Source organism: Lepidochelys kempii, chromosome 10 (assembly GCF_965140285.1).
Source record: "Lepidochelys kempii isolate rLepKem1 chromosome 10, rLepKem1.hap1, whole genome shotgun sequence".
In the NCBI taxonomy this organism is placed as follows: Eukaryota; Metazoa; Chordata; order Testudines; family Cheloniidae; genus Lepidochelys; species Lepidochelys kempii.
The window spans coordinates 1,217,012-1,236,404 of record NC_136389.1 but is presented as its reverse complement, the minus strand read 5'-3'; the positions used below and the strand labels follow the sequence as shown (position 1 = coordinate 1,236,404).

Genomic DNA, 19,393 nt, shown 5'->3' with positions numbered 1-19,393 from the left:
AACAGGTGAGTGACAGCAGAAGGCTTGGGGCAGTTTTCCTTGTACAGCGCCTAGCACATGATGTCCTGGTCCATGGTTAGGGCACCTGGGCACAGACGGAAATACACAGATTAATAATAAATTGCCAGAGTCTATCCCAGAGCATCGGTGCCAAAGGCGGGCAAGCCCGGCTGTGGGCATGGCCACACGGAGGGGTGGGATTAGACTGGTGCAGGGCCCCTCGCAATCAGCGTCCACAAGCACATCTCTAGAAGTGGGCAGTGGCCAGGGCGGGGTGTGGCCAGCCTTGGTGCCAGTTATTTGGCAGAGGACAGATTCAGGGCATTCCCAGGCAGCCTCCCATGTGCAGGAGTCCTGGGGAGACCCAGCTTTTTAAAGCTTCTGTCCTCCAGGATGGAGGCTGCCCACAGCCCTGCCTGCCCTGGGGGTGTCTCGCTGCTCAGCACAGAGGCGAACCCAGAGCCTGCGCGGTGTCTCCTGAGAGTTAGATCACAACTGGACTGGCCGAGTGGTTTGTGCATGAAAATCTGCGGCGGGGGCCTCTCTTCGCCCCCCCTTCCTGGACCGTGTGCGACTCGTCGTGCATGCTGCCGTGGACGGCTGCCCTAGGGGGAGAGGGCTGGCGGCTCCAGTCTCCCGCCCACTTCACGACTCCCGGCCTGGCTGGAAGCCATTACCACTGGATGCCTGTGTGGGAGCCTGGTGGGCAAGAGAGGCTCAGGGTGCAACGGACATGGAACCCCAGGCCGGGGCTGGATCTGGCAGTGCTGCTGCCCAGCGGGCCAGGGCTGCATTCCCAGACAGCACTGCAGCTCCTGGAGGCCGGGGAGCACGTCTCTCCCATGCTGCCTGTGGGGCCTGGCTCACGGAAGGAGACCGACGATGACGTCTCTGACTCCAGGACTGTGCAGCGGCCTTGAGCCAGTTCCAGAGGCATTTGACAGCACATGTTAGAAGGGAGCCCAGCCTGCTCATCCCACCTCACCTCCTTCCTTGGGCCCAGTCCTCGTGGTGCACCGCTGCAGCCCCCAGGCTCCCTCTCGTCGGGTTCACTCAGAGCGCCGAACAGCAGCCCCGTTCTGCCATCCGCCAGCCTGGCCTAGGTGACCTTGTTCCTGTTGTCACAGTTTCTGACTCAGATTAGCATCAGTCAGTCAATTTCACCCACCCTGATCCTTCCATTTGCTCAGACGATTGTATAAGAAAACAGCCTCTCGTGTCTGGGAAATTGTAAACAAGTGTTATTGCTGAGCTGGTGTCAGGGTAATTGAAATCCCCAGGATCAGTGACTCTTTGTTGTCGCCTGGCATTCCAGCCCAGCTCGTAAAGCTAGAGGACTCTTACTGCTGCTGCTTCTCCTTTGCATCCTCTGCTGTCTCAGCTGATCAGCCGTGCACTGTAGGTCTCTTCTGGAGATAGGGACCATCTTCCCCCGCCCCACGCGTTTTCTGCCTCCCTGCTGTGTCTGCATGTCATGTACATAAGCACTATAATTACACAACAGTATTTTAGCATCCTGTTAATCCACTCTCCACGTCCCAATTTGCATCCTCGCATCTTAAATGCTGAGATTTGGGTTTCTGCTTTGGCCAGCGGAAGGAACAGCCTCTCCTTGCTGGGTAGCTGACTCTCGGGGCAGGCAGTTCTCAGCAGAGGTACGAGCACCATTGTTCACCTGGAGGAGAGGCTTCAAAAGATTTGCTCATGAACTGAGACCTTATATATTCCTTTAGAGGCAAGGGAAAAGGTATCTGAGCTTCTGTTTAAAGCCTTCTAAGTTCTAGCCTGTTACAAAATAATTACTGGTTTAGAGAAGGGAGATTGGGAACATCTGTTTTCTGCCTCATCACACAAGAGCAAGGGGACAGTCACTGAAATAAAAGGTGTGAACTCTAAAATCAGTAAAAGGAAATATGTTTTTATGTAATTAGCCTATGGAACTCACTGGCACAGGGAGTTGTTGAGGCAAAGAGCTTAGTAAGATTTGGAAAAGAACTGGACATAATTCTGGATATTCTTGAGATCCATAGAAATCATAATTAATAGCAATGGATGTTGGACAGGATATTGAACCTCCTGCTTCAAGAGTTAAGCCAATCTCTAACTATTGGCGATTACGGTGAGACATAATGTAGGGAGCAAATTTGCTACTGTAGGGTTCTTACATCTTCCTCTGAAGCATCTAGCTCTGGCCAGTGTTGGAAACAGGCTACTGGTCTAGATGGAGCATGGGTCTGAGCCACAATGCTAGTTGCTAGTATACTGTGGATACTGCGGTGGTGAGTGCAGGGCAAGCCAACACACAGCAAGAGAAGAGAAGTAAAATCATTGCACAAGATTTGTTTACTCTTCACTGTTGATGGTGCATGTTGATTTTTTGCAATTAACATACCCTGGCTCAATGAAAACAGACTAGCCAGCTTGGCTTTCGTTTCTAGTCAGTCAGTTTCCATTTCTGGTTCTCATGGGCCTGCACAATGCTGCTAATGTCTGGGTATGCATGTTGCAGACACCTCAAGGGAACAGATGTTCAGCCCCGAAACAAAATGTATCTGATTTTCTACTATTGCTAAAACAGATGTTCAGCATTGATGTGCCCAGCAGTAATTGTCCAGTCGACCCTACTGCAGTCCTGTGAGGTCCTGGGGGAGGATTGCTCCCATTTTACTAGTGGAATTTGAGGACCAAAATTGCCACAAAAAGGGCCACGGGTTTGGTCACCCAACTGTAGACACACAGGGCCTGGCTACTTTAGGTGCTGAGCACTCATCATCGCAGCAGGAGCTTTGGGTGTGCTGCACCCCTGCCTGATAAGCAGGCCCCATGGTGGTTTGTTGAACCCCCAGAACTAGTGGCCACTTCTTAAAATATTAGCTTAAGTGGCCTGTACTGGGCCATGGGGGAGGCTGGATCAGAACATAGATGAAAACTCAGAACTCCTGATTCCCAGGCCTGTGCTCAAAGCACAGGGCCAGCTCTCCTTCTCCGGCACCAGGCAGTGGTGTGGGAAGGGTCAGGGCTGGAGCTGGCCAGGGGTCTGTGCAGACCGTTTCCTCATCAAGAAATACAGTTTTGTCAACACCCACATTTGTTTGTCAATGAAAAATGGAACTGAAAGGAAACAACCTTTGAATTCAGATTGCAGGTTTGAAATGAAACTTTTTGTTTCAAAATTTCTTGTGGGAAAAGCAACATTTTTCAACCAAACATTTTTCACACCGATGTTTTCTGTTGGCGTTTCTCTCAGGAAAAGCGTTGGTTTCCAAGCAGCGCTAGTCAGGACAGAGCAACAGGAGCAGGCTGAGCTGGTGCTGGTGGACACGTGCACAGGTGCACTGTGAGGGCCACCTCTGGTCACACTCGTTCCTGCGGCCCAGTCCCTCACTCCAGGAGTGTCCCTTTGAACGCAGTCCGCCTGCTTGCAAGGCTGAGGGAGCAAGGCTGGCCGAATCTGGCTCATGGTTTTGACTCTCTGACCCAGAGGATCTCTTCAGTTGCTCGGATTCCATTGTGCCCCCGATCCTGAGTGTGATCCTGAGTGTCTGCTATTCCCAGGTCTCCCATGAAAATCACACCGCACCTGATTAGCTGCTGCTAGTGAGAGCGTGACAAGACGCAATTCTGGGTGGAGGAGATTAGTGAGTCACTTCTCCCCATTTCCACATGTGCCCCGTGACCCTCTGCGCAGCCATACAGAGGGCACACGGCAAGGGAGGGGGATGCTGTAGAGAATTCACTGCGGTAACAGCCCGTAACCCTGCCTGGCGGCTGCATCCCCCACAACACTGTGCAGAGCTACCCAGGAAAGACAGCCGGAGTGACGTGCTTCCTACAGAGTGATTTTCCTCATGCTACTTGAGCTGCCCACCCAATTGCAGCCCTTGGCTCTTGCATCCGGCCTTGCTGGATGTGCAAAACTCAGGGGCCGGCACTAGCTGTCAGCTGGAGGGGCTGGCCGCAGTTTATGGCATAAGGGAATGATGACTTGACCCTGCCTTGTGCGGCTAGAGCAAGTCACAGTGCAGGTGGGAACAGGGGTGAAAGACAAGACATGACCAGTGGGAAAGGCTCAGCTGTCATGATCTCCAAGGAGCCCCTGGGTCAGGATGACACTTAGAGCACAGGCCTGCTACATGGAGTCCTTTGCCTTCTCAATACAAGCTAGCCCAGGGGTCGGCAACCTTTCAGAAGTGCGGGGCCGAGTCTTCATTTACTCCCTTGAATTTAAGGTTCCATGTGCCAGTGATGCATTTTTAACCTTTTTAGAAGGTCTCTTTCTAGAAGTCTATAATATAAAACTAAACTATTGTGGTATGTCAAGTAAATAAGGTTTTTAAAATGTTTAAGAAGCTTCATTTAAAATTAAATGACAATGCAGAGCCCCCCGGACCGGTGGCCAGGACCCGGGCAGCGAGAGTGCCGCTGGAAATTGGCATGCGTGCCATAGGGTGCCTACCCCTGAGCGAGACAGTGAGTTTCTTCCAGCCTCCTGGCTGTGATGAACTTCCCTAGGCAGGCAGTGCACCGCTGCCTGCAGCCAGACCCCGTGAAACAGCAGGACAGGGACACCTAGGCACGAGGAAGGCCCCAGGTTGCATCCTACAGATGCTGCACAATAGAAGAGGGGCGAGTGCTCAGGTGTGTACCAAGCAGGGTATAGTCTGAGGAGACAAAGGCTGGAAACTGCCAGGCCTTAAAGGACACCAGCCAAGATACAAACCCAAACTGAGCATGCCTGGCAGTGGGAGGGCCAGTCGCTCATAGCAGTTCCTATTCTCCTGAAGGGGAGAAAGGGCCGAAGAGCAGCAGACTGTCCACATGAGCCCATGAGCACAGTGGTAACTGATTCTAATCCACTAGACCAGGGAGCCTGAGCAGAAAGATCCCAGCTCCAGAAGACAGGCTGCCTGCAGCCCATATCTGTGTCGTACGATCACCCGCAGCCCCCACAGTCACATCCAAACAGGAACAAAACATTGTAGTTGGAAAGAATTGTGTGCCAGCACCTGCCCCCAGACTGGCAGAGGCATTTCCCAGCTCCTACACTTTCCTGCTTCCTGCTCTGGCTGAGCCAACACCACCAATCTAGTGCATCATTCTGGGGGCTGTCGCGGTGTCGGGGGGAGCCAGAGAGAGACAGGGGCTTCCCTTCCTAACAGATGCACCAGCTGGGGCTTTCTGCATGTTGGACTAAGCATGAGAAGCAGCATACTCAGGACCTGTCTCCTCTTTATTTGTAATTGAGTCGGTTACGGAGGCAACGCACAGAAATGGGCTGTTATGAATTACCATCAAATCTGTTTTGTGGCTTGAACAACAAAACCATAACACACTGATTTCCGTAGTTAATGGATCAATAGAGATCTCGGCTAGGAGTTCTTCAGGAAAAACAGCTTGATTGGACTGTCCTGCCTGGTACCTTGCCTTTGTCCTCCACCAGGGCTTCAAACAGACTGATAATTATGATAATTACTGGTTTCCTTGAAGCCCCAGCTCCTGGAGTCAGGTGGAGATGTGATGATTTCAGCTTTCATTCTTAAAGAAAAATTAAGTTTCTAGCCTTTGTGGCTGTGGAGAAAGCTTCCAAAGGTGATCCCAGGGCACCCTAAAGCAGTGGTTCTCAAACGTTTGTACTGGTGACCCCTTTCACACAGCAAGCCTCTGAGTAAGACCCCCCTTAACAATTAAAAATGTTTTTATATATTTAACATCATTATAAATGCTGGATGCAAAGTGGGATTTGGGGTGGAGGTTGACAGCTCACGACGTCCCATGTAATAAGCTCGCGACCCCCTAAAGCTTGAGAACCCCTGCCCTAAAGGCTCAAAAAGCAGGAGGCAAATAAAAAGAACCCCAAATCCATTATTGTACATAACCTCATTATTTTAAAGCCAATCTCAGGATTTTTGGTGATTTTTGACTCAGTTTTTGAACATTTGGGGTTGGCAAGGCTGTTCAAGGCCCAGAATTGGAGCCAGCCTTTGCCCTAGACTTTCTTCTCTCTCTGTCCTGCCACCTCCCACCATCTCTAGAGCATCCTGGTGATCTTCCCCCTCTCCCCTGACATCCCTCGTTTCCTCTTTTCACGCTTATGGCTCCTTGAATAATGTCCTTCCTAAATCCTCACAAGCCAGACATCCTGGAGTCCGCTACTCTGGCTGCCCGCCCTGGCCTTCCCTCTGCCCTGGGGCTGGGGCTGGAGAAAGGCTGTTCTGCTTGTGCCAACACCTCGGTCCCCAGCCCGCCACACGCACACATTCAGAATCACTTCCCATTTGAACATCTTGTCTAAAAACCTTCCTTTCCCATTGGCTCTCAGAGCCTGGAGGGTATTCTCCCTCTGTTCCACCCCCGCTGCAAAGGCCTTGCAACACTCTGTAGGAGACATGCAGACACGGACTAGCGGGGGTGCCACCTTTCATGACTTTATCACACGTCTTGAAATATTTGGTGTTTGCTTTAAAGCCCCAGTTCTTGGAGCCAGGTGACTGAATCTCAGCTTGCCTTTAAAAAAACAACACGTGTCTAGCTCTCAGGGGTGAGGAGAAAAACTTGAAAATCTGACCCGAATGCCCCTGAAGGCTCAAAATACAGAAGGCGAATAAAAAAAAAAAAAAACTCAGCTGGACTGGAGTTTATTCCCCTAAACCCATGATTTTCAAACCAGTTCTCTGATTTGGATTGGCCTGGCTCATGACATACGCATGCTTGGGGTTGGCGAGACTGTACTAGGCATTCGTTGTTCTGATATTGCTCAGAGTCCTTAACAGAGAGATTTCAACCACCATCCACCAGGAGCACCCTGGTGTGTTTGGCTCACACGTTAACCTGCTGCTGGATGAATTAAGCATGAATGAGGCTACGTTACACTTAGTAAAAGTCATGGACAGGTCACGGGCAGTAAAGTAACGCTTGGGTGCTCGGGGGGGGGCGGCCCAGGACCCCCGCTGCTGCTGGGGGGAGGGTTGGCAGGGCTGGCAAATTCCCTACCCAGCTCCACGCAGCTCCCCAGAAGTGGCAACATGTTGCTCGGCGACCAGGCACAGGGATGGCCAGGGGTGCTCCATGTGCTGCCTTTGCCAGCTCCGCAGCTTCCATTGGCCAGAAACTGCAGCCAATAGGAGCTGCGGGGGCGGTGCCTGCTGGCGGAGGCAGCCCGTGGAGCCACCTGGCTGCACCTCCCTCTGCCTAGGAGCTGAGGGACATATTGCTGCTTCAGAGCCCTCACCCCCTCCCACTCCCCAAACTCCCTGAGCCCCCTCCCACACCCACACTCCTGCTGCTGCTGTGGGGGCAGGGGGCCCGAGACTGCCCCAGCACCGGCTGCCGCAGAGGTCACGGACGTCACGGAGTCCATGACAGACTCGCAGCCTTAAGAGTGATGCGTAGACAAAGCACGGGAACAACCTGCCACTCCAGTTAGCGTGGGGACGGTACTCCTTCATCCTCCGCTCTCACTAGCGAAATGGAACGTGTTTTCCTCAAGCAAATTACAGGCTGTTACATGTTTACAACTAATTGAGCCCTTTCTTGGAAATGAGGTTATTGGGGAGGAGAAATGCATGAAAAGGTTTCTGTTTTGGCTGTATGATTGCCTTGCGTTGCTTGAGAAAACATGATAAAATCCTGCTGACTTTTTGCGTGAGTGTCCTGCGTTCTTAGCATTTGGGTTTTCGGCACTAGATATTCAAATATTTTACTAGCCAGAGCAAACACTTTCCTTTCCTTTGCCTTTCCTAATGATCTAACATAACTATGTGGGAAGAGGAAAGTAAACATTTATGGCATTATCTCTTCAACTGGGACACTTCTGCTTATTCCTGAGCATCCTCTTTTGTGAGAGAAGTGACTGGGATCTGGGACTGATTCAAGGCTTGACGGGGGGGCATAATAAAGTACCGTCTCTTCAGAGACCCAGCTGAACAGGCTGGCTGCAAGATTTCTATGGTAAAGAGGTGTGTATTAGCACAGTATTGCTCATCCATTCTCCATTCCATGGAAGAGGACTGGATCCTGTTCTCATTGTGGGGTAACTCTGTGTTGCTGAGTCTAATGCTCAAGCCTCCCTCTGTGAGAGTGGAGATGTCTCAGAATGTAGAGGGGGAATCTGCAGCCAGCAATATCACTTCCACTGTTTGTAAACTGGTGTTTCTTTCTGTTATCATTCAATAAAACTAAATCAGCTCTCCAAAAATCAATAACTATGGAATACAATTAAGCCCCTGCAGCTGAGTGCATTTAGAGCACAACTGCTAATCTGGAGGGAGATTTGATAAGAAGGAAATAGAGTATTACTCTTCAGAAATTCTTGCTAACCTGATCTTCAATATCATATTTTAACAAATTTACCGAGCCACTTAGCCTGCAGCGCTAGCAGCCCGCCGTGCACTGAACTCAGGGCTGCGGGTGGCACACTCGTGAATCGCGTGAGGGCCAGTGAACTCAGCACGCTGGGGGAAATCACTTAGCTGCTGCTCTCTGTAAACACTGGCCTTTTATTTGAAGGGGCCAGATCGCATCCCCCTTCTCCATGGGAGGAGGATTAGCATTTTGGTGCAGCGCACACAGCCATATGCAGGGCTGGATTCTCCCCATGCAAGCCTACAAGTGCCCTCAGTCATTTGCTCAGCTGATGAAATCCATCAGCTCTGTTCTGTCACTTTAATCTGTTCTGCTCAGTTGCATCAGACCAGCCTAATTTCCAGGCAGAAATTTTAGCATTTCAGTTCCAAATTTTCTCAACAGAGTTTTCTGAAATCTATCAAGAAATTTCACGCTGCCATGCTTGGATTGTTTGGCCGGTGCAGGCAGGGCCAATGCACAGGGGTATTGTGTGCACTGAAAGTTCGCATCTGCAAGAGCTGAGGAGGGGACACTAAGCCTGGGAGTATGTACAGATGGGCGCATACTGTAATTAGAGCTATTTCTGGCTGGTCATTTGCAAAGAGACAGTGGTGAGTGGAAGTGATTTCCATGGGAATGTGAACACCAGTCTGAATTACTCAGGGAAATTGGAAAGGTGCATGTGCGCAGGTGCAGGTCCACACATTTGATTGGGTGAATTTGCCATGTAGATCATTGGCAGCTGTTTCTGCCGTTCGTAGTGTCTTTTGTCCAGCTGGCTGGTGTGCAATATATCAGAAAACCACAAGCGCAATAGTATTTACTGAAAAAGACACTCCGCTTTCGAGAGCCAATATTGTCAGCTTTGCTCTGAGCATAGTGAGGCGTAGTTTCTTTCTGCATTGAACTGCCTTTCTCCTCCAAACACATCTCTTCCAGTTATTTAACTGGAGAGCCCATTCTGACATGGGAAACAGTCACAGAATCATAGAATCGTAGGACTGGAAGGAACCTCATGAGGTCATCTAGTCTAGTCCCCTGCACTCATGGCAGGACTAAGTATTATCTAGACCGTGTTTGTCTAACCTGCTCTTAAAATCTCCAATGATGGAGATTCCACAACCTCCCTGGGCAATTTATTCCAGTGCTTAACCACCCTGACAGTTAGGAAGTTTTTCCTAATGTCCAACCGAAACCTCCCTTGCTGCAATTTAAGCCCATTGCTTCTTGTCCTGTCCTCAGAGGTTAAGAAAAACAATTTTTCTCCCTCCTCCTTGTAACAACCTTTTACATACCTGAAGACTGTTCTCATGTCCCCTCTCAGTCTTCTCTTCTCCAGACTAAACAAGCCCAGTGTTTTCAATCTTCCCTCATAGGTCATGTTTTCTAGAATTTTAATCATTTTTGTTGCTCTTCTCTAGACTTTCTCCAGTTTGTCTGCATCTTTTCTGAATTGTGGCACCCAGAACTGGACACAATACTTCAGTTGAGGCCTAATCAGCCTGGAGTAGAGTGGGAGAATTACTTCTCATACACCATTGCAAATCCTAGCTCTTTGGGAAACGCCCTATAGACTTAATAGAGAATGTACACATCTGTACGAATCTCTGTTAAGTTCTGTAGGTTTTTGATGTAACTTGTATAGAATCCTACAGTTTTATCCCTGTTAACTTCTACGGGACTTTTCTATAAGGAAGCTAATGAGATTTCGCTGGTCTATTCACTCATTACTATCAATATGCACAGTGCAGAAAAGGAAGGAGTTGGTGGCTCAGAGGCTGGGGTGGAAAGAGGGCTGGATAGAGGGGTCAGAATAAATGGAAGAGTGGAGAGTCGTGGTTATCAGACAGAGATGGCTGGGTTGTAGGAACTGGCCTGAGGGAGACATACCGGGGGAAAGGATGGGGAGGGGCCTGGATGCAGGGAGTCCATGGAGAGCAAGGAGTCACGCTGCTGAGTCTGAATTGGATTTTGAGAGATCAGAGCAGCTGCGGCAGTTGATGGAGTGTGGGGATAGTAGGGTCCCACCCCTAGAGCAAGGAACCAGTCTGGCTACAACATTTGGGCTCCCTGATGCCTAGAGACTGCGGATTAGGAAGATCAGGCAGGGGAGTGGTGCATGGGGGAGCTGGCAAGGCACAGAGGAATAAGGGGCAAGTCAGATGCTAAGAAGGGTGACAGTGTCCCAAAAGGGATGAACGTCTGAATTCCAGCCACAGGAGATGTCAGGCGCAGACCGCAGGCTAGCATTCTTCACAGGAGGAACCATCAGCTGGCAGCCCTGCCTGGCGAGCCCCTGGGCATCTGTGTAAACATGCTGACAAAGCTTTAATTGCCATTTAATTGTCGCACATGGCCGTTAAAACGGGAGCGGATTTGATAGTCCGCAGCGATTGTATACACACATGCCACTGCTTTCTGCTTCAGTGCAAAGCAGTGTCTGCATGTCAGGGACTTGGCGCCTACTGGGCGTGCAGCATTCTGCGGGTGTGGGGGGCCTTGTGCTTTGCTTTGCTGCTGGGCGCTGTGCATTGTGGGATGCAGAGCGGAAGCCTGCCAGAAGCGACTGGAAATCTGGGACTCAGGATCACAAAGTTCAGCAAAAGAGGTTGTTTGACAGCAACCCCGTTTACCACAGGGAGACCGGGGTGGGGTGGGGGACAGGACAGTCACCTAGCAAACCTCTTTGCCAAAAGAACTCTTGTCTTCAGTACGATAAGGCAGCCTTGGGCCCTTCTGGCAATATGGACAACTCTAGCCATCCATCACCAGCTTCCAAAGCCTTTCAGCTCAGAGCTGGTTCCTGGACCATGCACCACACCCGAAAGGAATTCTATGGCACAGGGAACTTAGTCTGCTAGGCCATCATGTCGGGAAACATGAGCACACAGTACACGTAAAGCCACGGATGGCACTGAACAGTCTCAGACACAAGGCAGTGGCAAGTTCACCTAGCTGGGCCTTGTCTAGCAAACATCTCTGCTTGCAGTTGTCCACTGGGGAACCCCACAGGAGGGCGGCTTGCCTGTACGCTGCTAGGCAGCAGCAGTGTTGCTGCGGTTGTGGACCCTGAGGGGCTGGTAAAGAACCGTTTCAAGTTATTTTCTCACCCTATGTTTGCACTGAAAACAGTTTCCCATGTGAAGGGCCTGATCCTGCAAGATGCTGAGCAGCCTTACCTTGCATTAAAGCCAATGGGAGAGGTGGGCAATGCAGGGGCTCCTCTCAGGGGATGCTCAGCGCCTCGCATAATCATGCCCTGGTATTATTTTACGAGTTCTAGCCCACTGCTGAGTGACCACCCCTCCCCCTGCTAATTACCCACTCAAGCAATACAATAATCATGAACATTTGGGGCAACTTACACCAAGCTAAACATCCCAGTGTGTTTGAGAGAGAGAGTATAGCTGCAAAGTTTAAAAATCAGAAAGTTGAACTGAAAATAAAATGGGCGTTTTTGTTTTATTTTATGCCCAAAACATTTAAATTTGTGCCAATTGCAAACGCTGAAACAATGAGCATTGCTCTGACACTTGGCACTAATACCTGATATAAACCCCGTGCACCGGGGACCTGTTTCCTGACTGCCTTGCCCCTTACTTACCTTGCTGACTCCTGCACAGAGTGGGTGTTGAATGGCACCTTTCTGGCTGGGAGATGTGTCACACACACATTACACAGGTGCCAATCACTACATGAAGTACAAGGCCAGGCCTCTGGCATGCTGGGTGAGGCAGGATGTTGCACAGTTGCTCTTTCTGTAGCTGGGGGGTAAATTTTCCAGCTGATAAATAAACGTTCTCAAGCCAGGAGCCACAAGAGAAGAGCAGAACCCGCCCTGGCCGTGAGAAGAGACCCACGAGTTCTCTTCCTGTTCCTGGGAGCGTACTGCCCTGCCAGCCCTGCCCAGCACAGCGTGTGTGTGACATGGAGGCACTCTGTGCCCGGTGTACAGCAAAGGTCGTCAGCCAGTCTGGTACCCAGCAGATAAGGTTCAAAAGATGCTCTAATGCACATACTGAGCCCATGATTCAAAACCTTCTGGTTTGCGACATTAATCTTTGGCTTGGGCCACATGAGCCAGGCATTTACTTCTCCATTTTCTTAGATATAAAAGCTATCTGGACTGCAGCTGCATTTTACAATATGATAATATGCTATCCAGGAAAGTCTTGCTACATGTTAATTTATCCAGTAGGCAAATTCCTTTTGGCTAATAAAAGTGCTTGCGCAGGAAGCTCAAAACCCAGCAGCAATTAATTATTGACAGAGCATGTGAATTAGAGATAAAAGAAAAGTCATTCTTCCTCACACACAAGATAGTAAATAAATTTAATTATTGTACTAGAAACAGGGGATCTTATTCTGTATTAAGTTTTATTAGCTGAGACATTTAAAAGCATGTCATCATAATAAAAAGGTCTTGTGTAATCCTAAATGCACCACTTTGGTACAAGGCTTTGAAGTGTATAGACTTAATTGAGCAAATGGTAGCAGATGGCTTGCTGTACAGACAGGTATTGTACAGGTTTATTGTCAATTAACTCTTGTCTACATATGCCTATGGCAAATTGACTGTATAATGTGTTACTGAGACTGGCTTTAACACTTGATGTACTTGCCTTCCCGGGTTCTGAAGCCAAAGGACACTAACCGGCATTAGGTCTCCAGAGATTATGGGGTAGCTAGTGTCACTCCCTCGAGGGGTGCCCTCAGTCTCACTGGGACACGGGCTTCAAACTCACTGCGCATGGCCAGAGGGGAACCCACATGCCTGAGTTTCCTTGGGAGCTGGATTCCTACTGCAGAACTAAGCTCTCTCTCTCTCTCTCTCTCTCTCTCTCTCTCTCTCTCTCTCTCTCTCTCCCCCCCTCTCCCTCCTGTTCCTTTCTCTACAGGAATGTGATGCCCAAGACTCTGGATGGACAAATAACGATGGAGAAGACGCCGAGCTATTTTGTGACCAACGAGGCCCCAAAGCGCATTCACTCCATGGCCAAGGACACCAAGCTGATCGTGGTGGTGCGGAACCCCGTCACCAGGGCCATCTCAGACTACACGCAGACGCTCTCCAAGAAACCTGAGATCCCCACCTTCGAAGTACTCGCCTTCAAGAACCGGACCCTGGGACTGATCGATGCCTCCTGGAGCGCCATCCGCATTGGGATCTATGCACTGCACCTGGAGAACTGGCTGCAGTATTTCCCACTTTCCCAGATTCTCTTTGTCAGCGGCGAGCGGCTGATTATTGACCCAGCTGGGGAAATGGCCAAGGTCCAGGATTTCTTAGGCCTCAAAAGGATTGTGACAGAGAAGCATTTTTATTTCAATAAAACCAAGGGGTTTCCTTGTTTGAAGAAGCCAGAGGACAGCAGCGCCCCCAGGTGCCTGGGCAAATCCAAGGGTCGAACTCATCCCAAAATAGACCCAGATGTTATCCACAGACTGCGCAAGTTTTACAAACCATTCAATGTCATGTTTTACCAAATGACAGGTCAAGATTTCCAGTGGGAACAGGAAGAAAGTGATAAGTAAAGCCAAGAGAGCAGGGAAAAAGCTATCTGCTATCTAGAGGTGAATCGTTGTCAGAGACACTAAACTCACACAGGGCTAAAGTCTCAGTCTTGTGACAAAGAGACTCTTGCAGCGTCAAGGTTAAAGTCAAGCTGAACAGCATTTCTAGCTCTGAAACCTTCATGTCACAGCGAGTACAGGTTGCATTTGGGTCTGTTCCAAGCCCTCCTACTGTATTGTATTGCAAGAATTGCTGGGGGAGGCTCCAGTGGGACAGGGGAGGCTACCTGTTTCTAGCACTTTGTTCCTGGTGCTTCCTGTCAGCGCCAGATAGTCAGTGTTCAGTGAGTCCTACCCGCGGCCAACAAAGGATGAGGGAAGCTTATAGAATCCCAATAGCGACAAGGCAAGCCGACAGATTCAATTTCTTCTGCACTACTTTAGTTTTGCCTTGCTGGCAGTCAGGTGGTATCAGATCACACACACACACACAGCAAAGCTGCAAAGAATCTATTTACAGATACTTTACTTGTATCCTAGTTACACCTTGCACTAGCTACCATTTACCAAGTGCCACAGATATCCTGAGCCCGAGTCTTTTCTCACTTCTGAGTGTAACTCCATTAACTGAATAGAGTTGCTTGTGATTTCCTCTGGTCTGCAGTGAGACAGAATCCAGGCTTCCTCTCTAAGTCCTCATATGCTCCTTTAGATGATCACGCGCTAAAAACCACTGCCATGCACTGGCACCTAAGAGCCAGCTGAGAGTGTTCTCATGGGATCCATCCCAGAAAGCTTGGCCTGGACGCATGGCATAGTCGCCTAGCAGAAGGTGCAGTGTCCCACTCACAGCTCTTCCTGCAGGCAGGGAATGAACTGGCATTTCTCAGTCATTCTGGAAGCCCCCTGCTTCCCCGCAGAGCAGATGGCAGTTGAGGTTGTCATTACAGGCGGCTTTTTAGTTCTTTGCAAGGTGGCCATTAGCCCAGAAGGAGAATCCTCTACTGAGTAAAACCTCATCGCAGTATCTAGAGTGGTGTGCAAAATCCAGACACAGGCCAGACTTTCAAACATGCTGAGCAGCTGCAAATGCCACTGGAGTCCCTGGGGCTGTGGGTGCCAACCCGTGGGGCTGTGGGTGCCAACCCGTGGGGCTGTGGGTGCCCAGCACTTCTGAAAATCCAGACTCAGCTGGGTTTGCAAAACCATGAAATAGTCTTCATCTTTGCTCCAAAACCTGCAAGAGAAGAAAAGGTCATTTCCACTGAGTGAGTGCTCACTACCCTGGAGAAAGCTTCATTTCCAAGTGGAAATGACAAAGGTTTATGATCAACCAAATTGGCAAATCCCGATGGAAACTATAAGATAAGCACCCATCACTCCTAGAATCTCAGCAAAACCGAAGCGAGCTGCAGGCCTGGATTAGCAAAGACAAGGTAGCGGCAGTTTGACACAGCTGCACTATATTCCATGTCTGTTACGGAGAAAAACCCAGTAACAGTGGGCATGAAAGGAAAACACTGTGTTACCTGTGAGGGAACATTTCCTTCCTTGGGGTGATTTCTTGCTGTCTGGGGTTTATTCTCTTTTCTTTTCCTTTTATTAACTGTTTAAAAAGAGCAGCAGTGGGGCCTGCTTTTGCAGGGGGAGGGAGGAAGGTGTTTTATTTTTGTCAAGCCTCAGTGCTCCTTTGAGATGTTGCGTTTGTTGCTGTTTGAAAGCAGCAAGAAAACGCAGCTTATGCATACCTGAGCAAGACCAAGGCTCGGTTTTGATTAAGGTGGCAAGAAATCCTTGTTGATCCAACTAACCAAAGGAAATGTCACTAAAACACTGTTAAGCAAGGTAACAAGCTGAACCTGCTTTGGGTTTCATGGCCTGTCATGTGGTTCATTACACAATAAAGTGGGGCTAGTGCTTTGGATTGTATAAAAGGAGCTAAATTCATTTGTCAGATTTCGACTGTGGGCCAGGTTTGGGGAGCATCACATTCGTTCCCGCTGAAGTAAATGTCAGTTCAGATTAGCCTGATTAGGTTTTAAAACAGCGTCTGACAAAACGCTTTCTCACCGACCTGCAAACCCAGAAATATATTGTACAAACACTGGAAATATGTAGTAAGGGGGGGACATTCAATTGTTTCAGATGTTATTAAAATGTCGTTTCTTCTGCAAAATGAAAGCTGGGTTGTTAGACCATTTGGTGCAAAATGATTCCTGGCTTCAGAGGGAGGGCATTTTTTTTAAATCTTCCCAATTTCTAGGGTCCTGCTGACATGGACACCCCAAGTCTTTTCTTATTTCACATGCCCTGCAAACCTGGAACTCGTTTTGGTCTCACTCCTGCCCGATGCTGAGCCCCGCCTGGAAATAAGCGGTTGCCCGTCCGCCCAGGGGAGATGATGGAACTGAGGGCACTCAGCACCTGGCAGGATCAAGCCCTTTCAACTAATCTTTGCAAAAGAGGATTAAAAAGTTTATTTTCCTGACCGTGGTTTCACTTGCAGTCAGAACAGTGGCACGTGAACCACAGCTGCTGCTGGGGCAGCCGGCCCAGCCCTTAGCAACAACCTGCGCCAGGGGGAGCTTTTCGTTCCCACACGAGATCCTACTGAGCTCAGAGGCCCCCATAGGAAACCTCCCACAGACCGCACCAAAAATGTTCTTTGCGTATTTCAAAAGCCAGAGTGTTGCACTGCTCCCTCATCAGGGGCCACCGGGGATCAGCCAGGGCAGCAGGGGCGGCGGATTGCTTGTGGTCTTTGGCTGCTCTTTTCACAGGCCCATTCCTGGAAGGAAAAGAGACTTGAGGAAAGACCCTGCCTGTGCGTGCTGACGCTGGAGTTCTGCGGATTGGTGAAAGCTTTCAGCCGGTAGCTGGGCAGGAGAGGTAGCTGGATCCAGTACAGTCACCCCCAGCCCGTTTGCTGTATTCCCAGAGCAGCAACGAAATGTTGACCCAGGATTCAGACAGCAGCGTGTGGCCATGGCAGGCTGCCTGCGCTTAAGTCTCCATCCCTTCGCCACCCTCTGGAAGGAGCTTGCTTCACCCCAGCCAGCTCGCCCACCCAGAGGCGAGCAATGGAAACGGTTACAAAGCTGCGTGTTCTCGCAGTGGCTTGCTCTGGAGGCAGGTGCCATTTGGCTGCGACAATAGCACTGGACCTGTCTGCATCCAGAGGATGCTGCGCCACCGGGGCTTCTTTTTGCCATATTTGAAGAGGTTTATTTTTTATATGGGTGACTTCCCTGCGCCCGAGGCGCTGACTGACTCCAGCAAAGGGGATGTGCTGCTCCTGCACTTTTCCAACGGCATTGCTCGTCGGCAGGGCCTGTTCTGGGGCTAGCCCCTGGTGAGCGTTAACGGCCTGCTAAGAAGGCAAGGAGCCAGGAGAAACTCGGGTGCCGGGGGAGGGTGGCTGTTCACTAGCATCACACAGGATGCTGTTGCTCTTGGGAAGGGCAGGCCTGGCACGTCCGGCCATCAGGAGGCGGTGACATGGCTTTGTCGGCTTGGGTGAGATGGTGACTTTTGTCTCTGCGTGCCCGCATGGTCAGTGACAAGTGTCTGCTTTTGTGATGTGCTCATGTGACCGAGGAGTTATTTTCTCTCCAGCGAGAGAGGGAGCAACCTGCTAGGAGAGAGTTGGGTTAATAACTTTTTTTTTTTTTACTATTTAAATGTCAGCATTACGACACACGGGAGATTGAATTTTGTATTTGATTTCCATTAGCAAAGCATAAATTATATTTAATTTTGTACACAGAGACTGGATGATTCATTGTTATGGAAAAGCAGGTACTTAATGGTTCAGAAATGAAAATGGACAATTTGTCCTTTTGAAACCAAACTGCAGTGCTGTCATCTCCTCCCAAACACACCTGTCTGTATCATTCTGTACCCGAACGATAGGAACATCTGCAAATCTTGAACTTAAAACTTGAACCTAACAGCACTAAACAATAAAACATTGTAACAGCTGCATTTCTCTGCTCCATTTCTCCTTGGTCTCCTCACAGGCATATTCCAGAGTGGCAGGAGTGGCAGCGGTGAGGGGAATTCTCTGCTCTATCCCGTAATCAACCTAATACCATAGAGACAGCTCAGTACCATGCAGGACCCTGGGCCCAGTCAGTCACTTGGGATGCAGGTAGTGGGAGATGTCCCTCTCTTAGTTTTCCATGACCGTGAGCGCAAATCAGATCCAAAGGGACCTGGGAGCAGGAAGAGAACAAACCGCGCAGCTGCTACTGGGGCAGAAAACCCACTTTGCCACTTGGGGGGCTCTGTGCCTTGCTTGGGTGTCCTCGCAGGGCTGAGGGCCTGGGGAGACGGTGTCACTCCCTGGGAAGGACAGAACCAGCAGCAGGGTAAGGCTGCCAGCATTGTCTGAGCTCTGCCTGCAGGTTCCCTGTGTGAGCTCGTTAATGGCGTGTTGAAAGGGTGTTTGGCTAACTGCAGGAAGACAGTGACTCTCACGCTACATATGACCACAGCTGATGGCTGAGTCACCCCTTCCCCAGTGCTCTGCTGCCCGTCTTTGCTAGGCCTGGACTGCAGCCATGCAGCGACGCTGTCTCCTTTGCAGGGCCCTGCGTGGAACTAGCAAACACACAGGGTGTGTCTCAGGGCTACAGGAGCCTCACGCAGCCGGGCCGGGCCAACCGCTGGGAGCCAGGGGCTCAGCCAACAATGGGCATCTCTGCTGTGAATTAGCCACAGACTGGCTGGGATTGTTACGCACTTGTGTCATCTTCTAACCTGCCTTGGAAGGGCATTTCAGCCCACAGGACACTCACAAACCATCCCCCCTGCCCTGTCCCTATGGGTCTCTGAGTAGCTCAGTGATGGGAGACAGCTCACCCAAGCCACACAGTCCGCAATCAGGCAACCAACTCTTTTAGCAGCAGGAGGAGGGAGGATGATTCCCAGGGAGCTGCACAGAGCTGTGTGTGAATACTCAGTAGGTTGGGGGCTCCTTGCTCTGCACCCACTGCCCCATGTGTCAGGGCCTCTCAGCTCTGCACCCTAGGCCCAGTTGGGTTTGGGGGCTCTTGCTCTGTGTAAACACTCCTGCAAACAAAGTATGCCTTTGCAGACAATGAATGGAATTACAAACACCGTCAATTTATATCAATCAGAGGCTCGGAATTGTCGCAAATTGATAAGGGAAGCAAAGGGACACAAGAAGACATCTATGGCCAACAGAGTTAAAGAAAATAAGAAGGAGTTTTTTAAGTATATTAGAAACAAAAAGAATCTTGACAATGGTATTAGTCCACTACTAGATGGAAATGGTAGAATTATCAATAATAATGCAGAAAAGGCAGAACTGTTAGGTAAATATTTTTGTTCTGTATTTGGAGAAAAAACAAGATGTAGTCATATCATATGGTGATAACACTCTTTCCATTTCACTAGTATCTCAGGAAGATGTTAAACCACAGCTACTAAAATTAGCTATTTTTATGTCAGCAGGACCAAATAGCTTACATTCAAGAGTTTAAAAAGAGGTGGCTGAGGAGCTCTTCAGACC

At 49.8% G+C, this 19,393-nt stretch overlaps 1 protein-coding gene across 1 annotated transcript in view; it reads left to right on the top strand.

The window, feature by feature from the left end:
• LOC140917984 (heparan sulfate glucosamine 3-O-sulfotransferase 4) overlaps positions 1 to 19,079 on the top strand; it is a 140,400-nt gene extending 121,321 nt beyond the window's left edge. The window contains exon 2 of the mRNA XM_073361513.2: positions 13,242 to 19,079. Coding sequence (XP_073217614.2) covers positions 13,242 to 13,878 — 637 coding nt within the window. The 3' untranslated portion in view covers positions 13,879 to 19,079. The remainder of the gene's footprint in view (positions 1 to 13,241) is intronic.
• The last annotated feature ends 314 nt before the right edge of the window (positions 19,080 to 19,393 follow it).